Consider the following 15142-nt stretch of genomic DNA (forward strand, 5'->3'; position numbering starts at 1 on the left):
CACACACACACACACACACGTAGCTAATATCTGTTAGATGATGCAAACAAGAAATATATCAGAGGAACAAAACACACTGACACTGAGTTGATGCTGCACTGATACATGAAACATGCTCTCCTCAACTGTCTCTGATATTAGGTATTGCACATTCAGACCAATTTAAACAGGGCAAAACTGCGTTTGTGCAAAACAGATGGAAACATTTGCCATCTGTGATATCCTTCAATGCTGAGATGGGTTGCAAATTTTAAAACGAATGGCTTTTCTCAGTTTCATTTAAACAATTCTAGCGGACATTAGTTATGTGAAACATTGATTCTCAATGCAGCTAGTAGGCTAATTGTACATTGGTTCAATGTAGTTCAGTAGCTCACAAAATCCCTCACCATCCACCACATTTATAGGCATCTTGTCCTTTTCCACCTTAAAGCCTCTGAGTTATTGCCTCTACACGCACATCACTACAGCCTCTTCTAGCTAACACCAACATGACAGTTTCTTGGGAGGATGGTGTTCCACTTTCTACTTGCACTGCAACTGTCGTGCTGACTTTTCAGGTGGTGCAACATTGACATTGTACTGGAGCTGTATCAATGTATTTACATTGTCCTCTGTTACAGTGTAATGCTCCCACGCTGGACTACGTTTTGCCCTCTTCAACTTGCCTCACTGTTTCCCACAGACCACTTCCTCCTTTGTTGCGCCAGTAGATTTTCTGAACAGTAAAGGCAAATTACACCCTCTTGTGGAATCTAAGTTATATGTGAGTAGAAAAATGGTACACATAACATACATTGTCGGTTAATACACTTTTACTCGGTTACATTCTTAACGGCAATTAACTGCTTACTGATTCATCATTAACATCGTTATTGCTGAGTCTGTCCAAGATTTTTGCTAACTAGCTAACTATACCAATCTCCTTTTTCTGAAACAAGCATGCACCAGGACCAGGTCACAATCAGTAATTCCTCCCGGTGAAGTAGGATTGCTGTGATTAACAACTCACAGTTTCTATTTTATCCAATAAAAGTTTTTAAGTTTATGCATTTGACGTACCTCGTGGTTTGTTAGATTTAGATCCTTTCCCTTTTGTGTTTCAGTGAAAACAGCTCTGCCTAATGTCAGTCAGTAACTTTCTGATGCAACTTATTTGTTGTAAATAAAGTCTACAGTGTACTTCAAACAAAGTGCTTGTACCCATTTCCAAAGGTGAAATCAACTATTTTTGTAACTTGAAGTAGACAATGAAATGTTGCGTGACAACATGTCTTTCAACCCAATTAGTTTTAAGATTACTGAACACCTTAAATCTCAATAGAATTGCTCTGTGCATCAGCCCCTGAATACACCTGAGACATTATGTACAATTTGGTTGCTTACTGTTGTCTACCATGCTTGTAGTTTTGGTCTGAAATACTTGTGCAACGGTTCATGAATCTCATGCAACTAAGCTGATGAAAAGGTAAGAAAAACCAACATTCCTGTTCAAAACATCATGATGAAATTCAACGTTTCACAAAACCGACTGACAGTAGGTTTTAAGTTAGCTTCCAGTGACCGTCGTATGCTGGTGTTTTCAGCAGTTGGCAGCTTGTGCATAATTAGTGTCAATAACTGGTTCTCACTCAGACTCAACGAAGTGTCAAAAAGTAACACAGCTTTGTGTGAAGTATGATTTCAGCCTTACTAATAAAAGGTTCTCAACACAGCACAAAAAAACTAAGAATCTTAACAGCCACAAGAGATTAGCTGCTGGAAAACAAATCTCAGGATCAGACTGCAGCAGCTTTCCTACCGGACAGCAATGAGACACACATGTCCATCATGACTAAAGCTGGCAGTGTACACTAGATTAAACTAGACTCACACTTTCCTCAGAACAGGCAGTAAACTGAAGATGAAGATGCTGAGCTACAACAAGCCAGCAACATCCTGCAAACACCAAGCAACAACCCAGGACCCATAGGCAACCAGGCGGCCAGCAACAACACAGAGGTGAGCAGGACTGATCCTGCTGCTTCCTGAATCATCAAGCAGCACCACATCAGCAGGCAGCACTTCAGCAACTGTTTGTAAAACACCACCACATGAGCAACATGTCAACCAGCAAATATAATACATTGTCAACAAAACATTAGCATCATGTTAACAGGAGCAACAGCAGTACCTCATCAACCAAAGCAATAAGAGCAACGTCATCAACATTGTAACAAAAGCAATGTCAGGTACATGTCAACCAGAGCAACATTAGCATCATGTCAACCAGAGCAATATTAGCATTACATCAACCCCAGAGCAACATTAGCATTATGTAAACCAGAGCAACATCAGCAACTGATTGCCAGCACAGCACCAAAGACAGCAGCTCATCAGAAGAGAAAGCAAACAGAAGTGAGGTGCAAAGCAACATGTTAGCTAACACTGATAAAAACAACTGAGCAACAGCAGGTGGAGCCGTATCCTCTGCTTCACAAATGTCTCCGGATCCTCAGATACATCTTCAGGTTTCTGTGCTCTCACTAACCCTGACCCATGACTGTCTGACTATACATTATGGTCCTGGATGGACATCTCACTAAACTGACATTTCAGTCACTCTGCAGCTCAAGAAATCGCTAGTAGAAAAAAGTTGAAAATACAAACCTTTTTAAAATCCTGGTCTGGATGGGAGGCTGCTACCTGCAGCTCGCCACAGCTTTTAACAAGATGCCAGACATCATCATCATCATGAGTGATTTCAGTGCTCAACAACAGCACAGACAACTCACAGCATTGACATATGATTTGCAGTTCAACTAATGCTTCTTCAAGACCAACTTTTTATGGTTTTCAACCTGGACATCCACTCCTCTTGTTACTTCTGGGTATCCACCTGTTAACAATCTGTGTAAAACATCAACAGCAGCAAGAGGATAAAACACAGCAGGAGAGGAAATGGCAACAGCTAATAAAGTCAGAGACAACCAGAGTATCCAGAGTGAGGTGAAAGGGTTCAACTGAAACTGCAGTTTGCACTCACATAAACCAAGAAACAAAATGAAGCTGATGGGAGACAGAAAATAACCTCCGTCAAACAGCCAGAAAACCATTAAAGCTGGAATACAAAATTACCCACATGTTGTCTTCAACCTCAAAACACAGCAAAAAAAGAATTGAAAGAGAAAAGTGGAATGCCACCAATGGACGAAATAACAAATCTCAACAGACAGGTCAATGAGCACGGCCTTTTGTTGCACCTTATTAAGCCTTTAACTATAGGTGAGTTCCAGACCTTATCCCTCCATCTATTTCAGGAGTGACTGATGGTACAAAACTCTGCTGACCTGCACAAAACAAAAACAGGAAAAACTGACATACAGGAAACTGTGCTGAGGTGATTATTGTCCTTTTCCACACGGTTTCACCATATGAGGTATCATTCACTGACTTAACTAAAGCCCCTTTCAGATATGCATCTTGTTAAAAAATGTTCAGGCAATTTTATATGTCATTCTCATGTTTGACTAAATCCTGTTACTTTTACATAAAAGTTACTACACAAATCCGATGAGGTTGGACCTGTAACATTTCTCTAACAACAAATAAATAATAATAAAGAAAAATAAAGAAATCTGATAAAACCAGAAAACACTGTGAATGAGCCAATTTTAAGTTTCCATAGGAGAATCATGTCTGATCAATATGAAAAAAATATTTTTCCCTTCACAAAGAGGTTAAAAATACCAATCATCAAACCATCAATCTCCATACATTTATAGCTTTTATTCAAGTAGACTGCTTAGTCTGAATATCCAGAAAACCCTTAATGTACAAAATGTGGGCAAATAGAAATTAAATGAGAAAAACGTCTAATTATCTTTAACTGTCTGACTGTATAAAAAAATGCAGCAGAATTCTATGTTCTATCCAATAAATTGTTAAATTCATGTTACAATTTATTTACATAGACAGGGTTGATTAGACTAGTGGGAAGCACGGCATACATGCCTCATGCAGACGATGGTCATATGGTATAGCCAGACTGATACAGGAGTTTCGAGGCCCATACAGATATTGTTATTTCAGAGTTTGAAAAATCTGATAACGATATCTCATAATGATATATCGGCTGATATTCATTTTCTTAACACAACCCATACCATAAATAATGGTTTCTTATAAGGTTCCCTTAATTCTTTTTAAACAATTGCGACCAAGACATGTAAAGCTGAAAAAAAAACCTAGCACTACTCTGCTGGAAAAACTATTGAATGGTGACACTGTAATTTCTTGTCATTCATCTTCTGGCATATATGCCAATATTGATATATCTGCAATGAACAATATCTGCCTTGCCAATTTATCAGTCATGGCAGCTACATGGTACTGTCATGATTGAATAGAACCACTACAAAGATTGACACAAAACAGACCTATATTTCAATAAGAAACAGCCATGACTTTTGCAGAGTCCATGTCTGAAAGGGGCTCAAGTCGGTAAATCTGATCGCTGGTATTGTGTAACTAACACAAGTACAGAGAAACACTCTCTGAAACTGACTGTCTTCATGACAACGGTCACTCATCTTGAAAAACCATCGTTCAACTGTTCATATAAACAGTTCATGTGGGGAACGTGTGACATCACTATCGGGGGCGTGGCTTGCGCCTGCGGTCTCCACTGGACAGTCACTGCAGCAAAACCGACAAAAACTGAGCTACAAACAAAACTATTGAAATCTCAAACTCACACATCTCCTCCTACCTCATCTGTTCTTACAGCGAAAAAACTACAACATGAGCGGACCCGTTATGAAAAATACATGAAAACATTGATAACGTGTCGGTTAGCTAGCTAACTGTAGCTAGCAGCTACGTACAAGACACCATTTTAAACAAACCTGCATGAACGTTTTACACAAGTAGTCATTATATTAAACAAATACCTGACATGAAACCTCTAAAGCTAAAACAGCTATAGCTAACTAGCTAGTTCCAACAGAAAAGAATTTAGCTAGTTTAGCTTAGCTTGGCTGAGCAGGCTAACGCTCCATTAGCCATCTAGCTGATTGTGAACCTTGCTTTGTGTGTGTGTGTGTTGGAGCGGAGCAGCGAGCAGGATGCGCACTTTTAGTGGCTCCCCTCGTGCTCGGCTCCCGGTGTGAGTGTGTCACTGAGCGAGCTGCCGCTGCTGGATTCTTACCGAGAAATTTGTCAACAAACACACTGAGGTTTAACTCATGAACGAAGCTTTTCTTCGTCTCTTCTCTTCTCTCTGCGGGTTGGTACTGCACGAAATGTCGGCGCAAACACCGCGATACCAGACGTGATGACGCGAGACTGCGGCTAGTATTTCCCTGACGTCAGAGCGATCGCGCCCTCTATCGGCTGAACTGTGCTAATGAAATTTGATGGGCGAGTGATGGTCCATATGTGTGTATATATCCGGTTCAGAGGTTAATCCAAGCATATGACCTCATAAAATACTTAGACAAGGTTAAAAGTTAGTAATAATAAAATATTACTCCAGAATAATATATATACTTACTATATTAATTAGTTGTATATTTGTGTACTATATAGTATATAAGATAGTGTAAATAAAAATTGGGAGGTAATTGGGTAAAACTTAGCTTCTCTTTTTCATAAATACTGTCACTTAAACAACTTATATATTACCAACAATAAATCAGGTGCTTTTAAAAAAGTTTTTATGGTATTTTTATTCTATCATTGTTTGAGTTGTAACTGTAAAGTTGTATGTGTACAGGCCCCACTATGGATGCCATTGTACAGGCAATAAATGCTGTGGTATGTAGTATTTGTCCATGAAATGTAATTATTCCAGTAAAAGTAAACATTATATAAAAAGAAAACATAAAACAAGTTTATTGCATAACCATGAAGCAGCACTTTATTGGATAATAATGTATATGACGAGAGTAACAGTAGAGGAGCTGTTTTTACTCAGCTCTTGTCGTCAAAGCAAAGCTAGTCTTGTAGAGTCCACACTTCAATAAAATAATCATAAACTGTGGGTGCTAACGAAGTGTTTGACTGGATGTTCTCTGAGAACTGCTGCTGATACACTGACATGATGCTGCTGTATACTGAATACTGACGTGGGAAGAGAAAAAAAACTGCAACAGTGAGTTCTGAGACAGTGAGAAGAGTGAATCACCGGTGAACAGAGCAGGAAACAATACGTGAATCAACAAGTGTTCAATTATTAGTGAAAGATTGAATCTTCAGATGCTGCCTTCAGTCCCCAGCCTCCCTGAAGCAACACTGCCCATTGTTCCTATTTTATTTCTTGTCACTGGGGTCGTTGCCCATCTTAGTTGCTTCACACACTGACAAGAGCCTGTATCACGAAGCAAGATTAGCAGTTTAGCCAGCTATCTTTGCGTTTAACTCATATCATGAAAATGGTATTATGAAACTGGCTCAACTTTAACCGGGTTAGATAATCATGGTAACTGCGATAGATATCACTATGGTAACATGTGCTCCAGAGCAAGTTCACTTCAGAAGATCAGATCAAAACAATCAATAGTCCAGTAATGACCTATCACATCACTGGAAAAATTGAGGCATCACTCCTACAGGATCCAGACAGGGACAAAACTACAATTAAGTGACAAATAATAAGGAGCAATAGAGACATTTTATAGATCACTAGAGTCACTTCGATACATCTGTTTGTCATACCAAGTACTTCATGGCTCTGCTGATGTTGCATGTGACTGGCTGTAATTAAGAACTCCTCTTTAATGTGAACATGCTTCATGATACAGGACCCAGGTGTCATAGCCTTTTCAGTTGAGACACAGAAGCTGACCGATGTACAACAGAATTAATACAACAAGCAGAGGTTGCCATGTGGCAACTCTCTGAGCAACATCTCCTGACAGAGCAACTAAAGGAGCTTCTTCAGAGACACAGAGCTACAACTAATAACAGACTTCAAGTCGGGCAGGAAGTTTGTGCGTGTTTGAATACAGGAAGGAAAAGCTGGTCCATTCCCAGAATTCCCTGGGAATCATTGTCGTCGTCGTCGTCACCATCATTGTCGTCGTCGTCAACTAGGAAGCAAACAGGAAGTGGGAGGAGTCTAGTGCTGCGACCACTTGATGCTCTTTAGATCGATGCCTTCTTGAACCATTTCCCACAGAGGACTGACAGACAGACAGAGACAGAAAGAGAGGTAGATTATTGGGTGTCACAACATTTAGTGCACATTACAGATGACATCCCCATCACCCAATCATGCAAAGAAATAAACTTGTGACATCACTAAAAAGAAGTCTGACGGGTCGAAAAACACAAGCAGTCGGACGATCAGCCAGGTTGGAAACAATCAGTTTACTCAGATTATCTATATCACTTTTGAAGAAAGAAATTTGAAGAACTGAAACTGATGTCACCGTGTTCCCAGATCTTGGTTATTACCTGGGTGAGTACAGCGTTGTTATGATCACTGATAGAAATCCAGCTGAACTCACCTCATCTCTCTGAGTCTGGAGACCTGCTGGATACATTTATCTGCTGTGTAGTCCACCTCATCTTCTGTGGTGAACCTGCCAATACCAAACCTAACACACACACACACACACACACACACACACACACACACACACACACACACACACACACACACACACACACACACACACACACACACACACACACACACACACATTAATCTACTTCATGTGATTCAACTGAAGCCAAACCAGATAATTAAACGTCTGCTGATGTTTAGACAGATGTTTCAGTGTCTTCCTCTCTGTGAGTCTCTGCTGTTCTGTCCATCACTATAGGTTCATCATCCAGATTGTAATTTACACTCTGGTCTTGAACTAAACAACATTAGAAGAATTGGATTGTGATGTGGATTACATTGAGGATGATGAGTGTTTGTACCTGATGGAAGAGTGAGCCAAATCTTCATCCGCTCCTATCGCTCTGAGGACGTAGGATGGCTCCAGAGATGCTGACGTACATGCGCTGTGTGCACAAACACACAAATATTCATTTGTCTTTTATATATAAGTTACACACACCTGTGGAGTTAACTTGTACACAAAATATAGTTCCTGACAAAAACTCACTGTGTGTATGCTTGAGGTCTAACAAACATCTTGAATTTATTTCCTTACTCATAAATCATTTGCTGGTCCGATTTTGTAAATATTTGAAATTGCATTGTGTAGATCTGTTTGCTAACTTGCAGTTCATTCATTGCCACGCTTGTTTGTGCATTATCGCTGCCAACTGTCTGTCAGTGGAATAACAGGCGGCAGGAATGTGAATCATGTGCCACCTGCACACATGTATGTGTATCCACATGAATGATAAAAACAAAATGGGAACCCGTTTGCAAAAACATTCCTCCAGAGTGCTACTTATGATCACAAACTCCACAGGTTACCCTCAGATGTACATACATAAAAATAGTTTGACTACACAGCCTGACTCATCCAGAGCACCTGCTCCAGATAAAGCTTCAGGCCTGGTTTTAAAATGTTTTAACACGAGTGTGCGTCTGACCTCCCAGATGACAGAGCGACATCCTTCAGTGCCATCAACAGACTCTCTCCCTCCACATAGGCAAAGGACAGGTTGACACAGCCTGAAAAGCACACACACACTCAGATATGTCCATCTGCCTCACCTACTGTAGTAAGAATGCATTGTCAATATACCACAGACTTTCACTGACTTTCAAGTTCATGTTGGTTGAAATTCAAGCACATGTGTGTGTGTATGTGTACCAGGGTAGCGTTTTTCTGGATCTCCATTCATGATGACGTCAGGAAGCCCAGACATGATCTTCTGGACCAGACGATTAGCCAGCATGGACACTCTTTGATGATCATACTGCACGCACGCGCACACACACACACACACACACACACACATTAAGTCCCATGATGTTTGGTTGCCTTTGTTGAGTCTTGGGATGTTTGGGTGCATTTGTTTTACCTCTATCTCGTGCTGGGCGATGTTGCAGGCGGCTCCCAGCCCAACAGCCAGCGGGGTGGGGACGGTGCCGGAGCGCAGCCCCCTCTCCTGCCCACCTCCGTTCTGCAGCGGCTCCATACGCACCCGGGGCCGGCGGCGCACATATAAAGCACCCACACCTGTACACAGACACACACACACACACACTGGCAATGTAACTTCCAAGCAAGTCAGTATGACCTGTGGAGTACCACAAGGATCAAAACTTCTGTTCAATCGATACATGTTGCTGTCAGGCCAGACTTTTCCAAACAACATTTATTTTGAAGATACTGAAATCTACATTTCTCTTTCACCAAGTGACTATGGTACAATTGAATGAATGAATGAATGAAAAACAGAGAATTCTTGCACACCTTAACTCTTTATCTGTAAAAACTAGCAGTCATATTAAATCAGTTATAGCATCAGCCTTATAACATCTATCAACTGCCTGACCTTGCCTAATGAGCTAACAGGGTATATTTACAGTAATGCTACAGCTAACCTTTTGGTCCATAGATCTTGTGACCGCTGATGGACATCAGATCAACCTTCCAGTCCATCACGTTGATGGGAATCTTTCCGACAGCCTGGGCGGCGTCAGTGTGGAAGAAGACTCCTTTAGAACGACAAATCTGACCTGTGGACAGGAAGGGTAAAGGTCAATTAGTCAACAGTTTTGATCAGAACACTGAATCAGATCAGTGAAGATCAGGAAACTGGTGAACGCCATACATGGTGATCTGCTTTATTCTGAAATACTGTAACATGAATGAATGTTTCAGAAATCTGATTTCTGCCTAACATGGTGAGTGAATAACATGTCTGTGTTGCCATGGTTACCAATCTCCTTGATGGGCTGCCTGACTCCGATCTCGTTGTTGATAGTCATCACCGACAACAGAGAGGTGTCAGGACAGATGGAGGCCTCCAACAGCTGAACACACACAGACACACAAATGCAGCGTTTAATACATATAAAATGACTTCTCTATGTTCTCTGTACATGCTGAACACGTTTCCCTCTGTACTTTCTCTTGTGTGAGCTCTCTGTGTTCTGTGTGTGTGTTCTCTCTCTGTACGTTCAGCATGTGTACCTCTAGGTCCAGCAGTCCGTTCGTCTGGACTGGCAGGTAGGTGATTTTGAATCCTTCGGCCTCCAGAACTCGACACGAGTCCAGAACACACTTATGTTCCGTCTGCGTGGTGATCACATGGCGCTTCTTGGACCCGTAGAACCTGGCCACACCCTGCAGGAGAGGGAGAGGTGGGGTCACTACTGACATCACAAAAACACAATATAAATTTATAATACTTTCACCTTCTGACTGTTCTCAATGTGTTCTCATTCTGTTCTCAAGGTATGGTCACACCAGCATTTCAAGCAGTGAAATTTTGCGGTGAAATCAATTCATTCCAATGGATTCGCTGCAATCTAGTTCAACTTGGGTGAACTTTGACATGCAAATTTACAAAATACCTGCAGGGGGGAGTTCAGAGAGTTGTATGTACCTGGCTAGTATGTTAGCGGTTAGCTGTTCACCAACTAGCCCAGAGAGGAGTCACTACGTCACCAAGATTCAAGAACTACATATTTCACGAAACCGCACTGATTAATTTCTGGTGTAACAAACCTCACTATACTCGCTATGTTCCCTCTGTTCTTGATCAGTTCTCACTGTGAACCAAAGCATGGGGGGGGGGGTAAAGTGTTACCTTGATGGCCATGTTGTTGGACTCGGTGGCTCCGCTGGTGAAGATGATCTCTCTGGGATCTGCTCCAATCAGATCAGCCACTTGCTGCTCAGAGAGAGAGAGAGACAACACACAGTCGGTGTCTCTCTCTCAAACTCAGATTCAATGAAATGATGACAACTAACTACACAGCATGTTGTACAAGGTTTATAATGTATGCTAATGGTTTACACATTACTGTACAGTGCACTCAGATGAAAGAAATAAAAACAATCAAATAAAACATTAGATTGAGATACACTTTTTTTTCACTCTCTCTCTGTACAAACTGAGTGTCTCTGTACCTTCCTGGCCGTCTCCATGGCAGTCTCACTCTCCCAGCCGTAGGCATGTGTTCTGGAGTGAGGGTTACCGTAGTAATTCACCTGGTAGGGCAACATGGCATCCAGCACCCGTGGGTCCTACACATACACACATTAAACTGTAAGTAAAAGCAAGTCTCTGACATCAGCTAGTAAAGCATGTAACCACAAGGTGGTTGGTAACGGTTACCATGGGTGTGGTGGCCTGGAAGTCCATGTAGAGGGGGCGGGGCTCATCTTTCCCCAGTTCATGTTTCTTTATCAACTCTGCAGCACAAAACAACAACAGACAGTCAGCTGTTTTTACTCAGAATTTAATCAGATCTGTATGATCCTGAACTAAAATACTGAAACAGGCAGGTCAGCACTTGTTGAGTCATTCATCAACTGTGTCGGTAGAGCCAAGTATGGATCAGGTATCATGCTGGTATCAAAACATATTTGTATGCCATGTATATTATTATTATCTTTTTTATAACAATATAAATATAATACGAATATTAAATGTGAGACTGCACTTTATTAGCACTCACTTCAGCAAAATACAATCTTCCCATCAGTTTACTGTGTAACAATACTTAAATGTGCCCTGTGGAGTTTTCTTGTAAACAGACAACAAATGTGTCAAGTGTATTATCTAGCTTGCAGTCTTCTTCCTCCCTGCCTTTGCTGGTGGATTGCAGCACACCATGGCATGTTACCTCCACCTGCCAGTGGATTAGTGTGACACCATTAGTAGAACAGTGTATGGAGCCACCCATGTGAATGTGTGTGCGTCCTCCTGTACAAGATAAACAAAATGTGGACCCACTCATAGAAAAAAAAGGTCCATTGCACTACTGGAGGACAAAAAGTCTCCAGGGAACCTTTAATATCACTGTATTGTATTGTCATTTTTGTACCAGTTTCATTTATTTTTTCGCACCAGTAAGTTTCTTTATTGTGTACACTGGAGCACTGAATGAATACAATTTCATTCTCCTGTACACGGTGTACAGTATCTGGAGAGAATGACAATAATTGTTACATTGACTTTGATATCTTATATATAGTCATTATTTGCTTCCAGCTTCTTCAATGTGGCCATTTGGTAATAAACTGAATCTTTTTGGGTATTAGGACTAGAGCCCAACTAAAATTGGATTTCGGAGCCAAATTTCAATATTTTAGAGTTTAAAAAAAATCTGATAACAAGTACCAAGAAATGCATAACATTTTGACAGAAATAACATTTTACAATGTAAAAATAAACGTGTCCGTACTCTCAAACTACATACTGGAGGAGTTCCTAAATTATCTCAAAAATATCTATCCCGCTACAGTATATAGTGCTAAAATGTCTTGTCAAAACCCAAAGAATATCTCAGATTTTCAGAGAAAACACAAACACATATCTAAACAAACAAGAAATTATTAAATTCAGGTAATAAAATTAAATAGTAAGAAATCGAAACAAATCTGGGACCACATCATTTTAGACACTTGTGGTTTTAAAGTCTTAATATAGTCTTATAATCTTACAGACGGCTCACACGTGTTATTATTCAACGTTACATCATTCAGTTTATAGCTGTCGTGAAGCTTCTCGTCTTCATACTAAACTGCGTCACTTTGGGATTAGCTAGCTTCATGCTAGCTTCCCCGGTCCAAATAACCAGGTTAACTTCCTCCGGACTGCTGTTACCTTTCTGCAGAGTGCTGGCGGGTCTACGGTCAGATCCCAGCCGGAGAGGGATCCACGACACCGGCTTGAACAGCCGGGAGGAAACGGTCCTGCCCGGGGAAAGCATCTGGACGGCGTGCTGGTTTCACCTGGAGACCCACTGACCTCCGATAACAACAACACGCGGACCGCAGCCAAAACACTACCGGTTCGAACCAGTTAAACCTGCTGGTTTCTGTGGAGGAAAATTAAGAAGATGATTCGCGACTCAAGAATAAATTCTAAATGTGAGCAAAGTTGGTGGGTTGGTTTGAGTAACGTTGCCGCCTATCAGTTGCATCCAAGTTACAACACAATCGGTCAGGATCAAGGTTGACATGCTAACAACGAACACTTCCGATAATGACTTTCAAAATAAAATATTCTTAAATCATAAGCGTGGACGTTTTTAATTAATTAAATTAATTAATAGTTTTTAATATTTATTTTAATGTTCTTAATTGAGAAAACTGGTAAACACTGAAAATCAATGTATGTTGCGTACTCAAAATAACGTTAAATGTTTAAAACATTTTACTTTATTTTGTTTTGCTTCGTCCTCTCTGCAGCTTGATCCGGTGATTCTCTGCAGTTTGACGCAGCTCGGTGTTGCTGTTGCACAAGAAGCGGAAAGGGAGGGCGGGACTTCCTCTGGACAGGCTGCACTCTCACTGGTCAATATACGTTGTTTTGGTCCGGTTAGAGGCGGGGCCAAGGCCTTTCTCTGTCCTCTGATTGGTTATAGCCTGAAATATATTAAACGTGGGTTCAGCCTCCTGTAGGGTTCAGTTAAAATCATTTGAAAATCTTTGGGTTAAAACCTCTAATGGAAATATTGGCACATCCATTCTCTACATTTTTAACACTGCTCTTAATTTTTGAATATATATTTCACATTGTAATTGTTAATTACTTTGTTTATTTTGACTGTTATGCACCTCAACACTAAGGCAAATTCCTTGTATGTGAAAACCTGCTTAGCAAAAAGCCTGTTTCTGAGTCTGACTCTGATTCTGATATACTCTATACAGGCCACAGTCTATGATTAGTCAATTTTTCTCAGCTATTTTGGCACAATCGTTAAATGAAAATCAGGATGCAATTCTCACATCCGCAGATAATCTTCTCATAAGGTCATATGTATTCCTTGTAGCTTGACCCAGTGATGAATTGACTTGGCTTACACTGCTTTTCTGATGGTTTGTGTTACTCCCAAGCACATTTATCAACATGCTCATTGTGTATATCCTCACATGCTAGATATTGCACCCAACCGTCATTGATTTCAAGGTGCTTCTCATCATTTTCAAGTCACTCCATCACCTTACCCCAGACCACATCAGTGACTTTCTCACAGTTTATATTCCTAACAGATCATTGCATCCTGCTGACTCTCTCACATTATCTGTGCCTCAAACCTACGGTGAGGCTGCATTTAGTTCATACGCCCCCAGACACAACAGTATAAACATTTCTTGTTGCTTTCACACAAAATTGTACAAGTGTACAAATATCTTTAAATGACTCAGTGAGTTAGTCTTGGTGGTCAGAATTGATTACACTGCCTTTATATTGAAATGTATAACTCTCAGACGTGTTCATCAACATGCTCATTCTCAGTGGTATTCAGATATTTTATTTTATTTCAGTTCTGCATTCAAAATCTTACTTAAGTAAAAGTACAAAAGTATTAGCATCAAAATATACCTCGAAGTACCAAATGTATATATTTTTTCTACATAGTTCTATCCCATTACATGGGGCAGTCTGTGCCTTTAAGACTTGTGATACAGTCATGGTGATTCAGCAGTTATTGCTTTCCCATGCTCTCTGCAGTGTTGGTGTGTGAGTGTGTTGGATGATTTGGCAGAAAGAGAGGAGGGGTTTCTTGTCAACAAGAAGAAAAAGCCCCTGTGCAGTTTATCAGCAGCTTTTTAATGGCATAAAATAAAAATACTCTAAATGTCAGAGATGTTTGTGCTGGTGTCATTATGTTGCACTGATTGCTCTGACTCAGTTTGGATTGATGTCTTTCTTCAGTTGTTAATTTCAGAGCTGAAGTTAGAAAACTAGAGCTGAAACAATCTTTTAAAGCCACATGTTTCCAATATTGCAAGCATAGAAAATCTAGCCTTTTCTTTGAGGATTTTTGGTGAATGACTGAATTGTTCTATGAGGCCATCGTAGATGAGGACCAGCTGAACAGAGCACCAGTCTTATGACCTTAGTAGTATTCAGATAAAGCCAACACACAGGTAGAGGGCCACTGGGTTCAGGGGCCATCAACAGGTTTGCTGTAATGTACAGTGTAGAATATAATGTGGCTCATATAAATACTAGTTAAAATAAAGTTGTGTTTCTCCATTCTGCCCATTATGACCTTAGACCC

The 15142-nt window shown here is 40.5% G+C and overlaps 1 protein-coding gene across 1 annotated transcript; it reads right to left on the reverse strand.

Annotated features, from left to right (window-relative positions):
- Positions 1-5872: 5872 nt before the first annotated feature.
- nfs1 (NFS1 cysteine desulfurase) lies at positions 5873-13023 on the reverse strand. Its single transcript, XM_070902277.1, has 13 exons — positions 12736-13023; positions 11242-11318; positions 11034-11150; positions 10711-10794; positions 10092-10244; positions 9838-9931; positions 9500-9634; positions 8974-9131; positions 8763-8868; positions 8539-8620; positions 7912-7995; positions 7491-7580; positions 5873-7163 (listed from the first exon to the last, which is right to left on the reverse strand). Exons 1-13 carry the CDS (start codon positions 12839-12841, stop codon positions 7100-7102), a joined length of 1350 nt encoding a protein of 449 aa, XP_070758378.1. The 5' UTR covers positions 12842-13023; the 3' UTR covers positions 5873-7099.
- Positions 13024-15142: the final 2119 nt, after the last annotated feature.

This window comes from Enoplosus armatus, chromosome 3, assembly GCF_043641665.1.
Source record: "Enoplosus armatus isolate fEnoArm2 chromosome 3, fEnoArm2.hap1, whole genome shotgun sequence".
In the NCBI taxonomy this organism is placed as follows: Eukaryota; Metazoa; Chordata; class Actinopteri; order Centrarchiformes; family Enoplosidae; genus Enoplosus; species Enoplosus armatus.

Coding starts and splice junctions, on each gene's coding strand:
- nfs1 (XM_070902277.1), bottom strand. CDS start 12,841: ATGCTTTCCCCGGGCAGGACCGTTTCCTCCCGGCTGTTCAAGCCGGTG. Junction 11,319..12,735: donor CGCCAGCACTCTGCAGAAAG/GTAACAGCAGTC, acceptor TTTGTGCTGCAG/AGTTGATAAAGAAACATGAA. Junction 10,245..10,710: donor CCAACAACATGGCCATCAAG/GTAACACTTTAC, acceptor CCTCTCCTGCAG/GGTGTGGCCAGGTTCTACGG.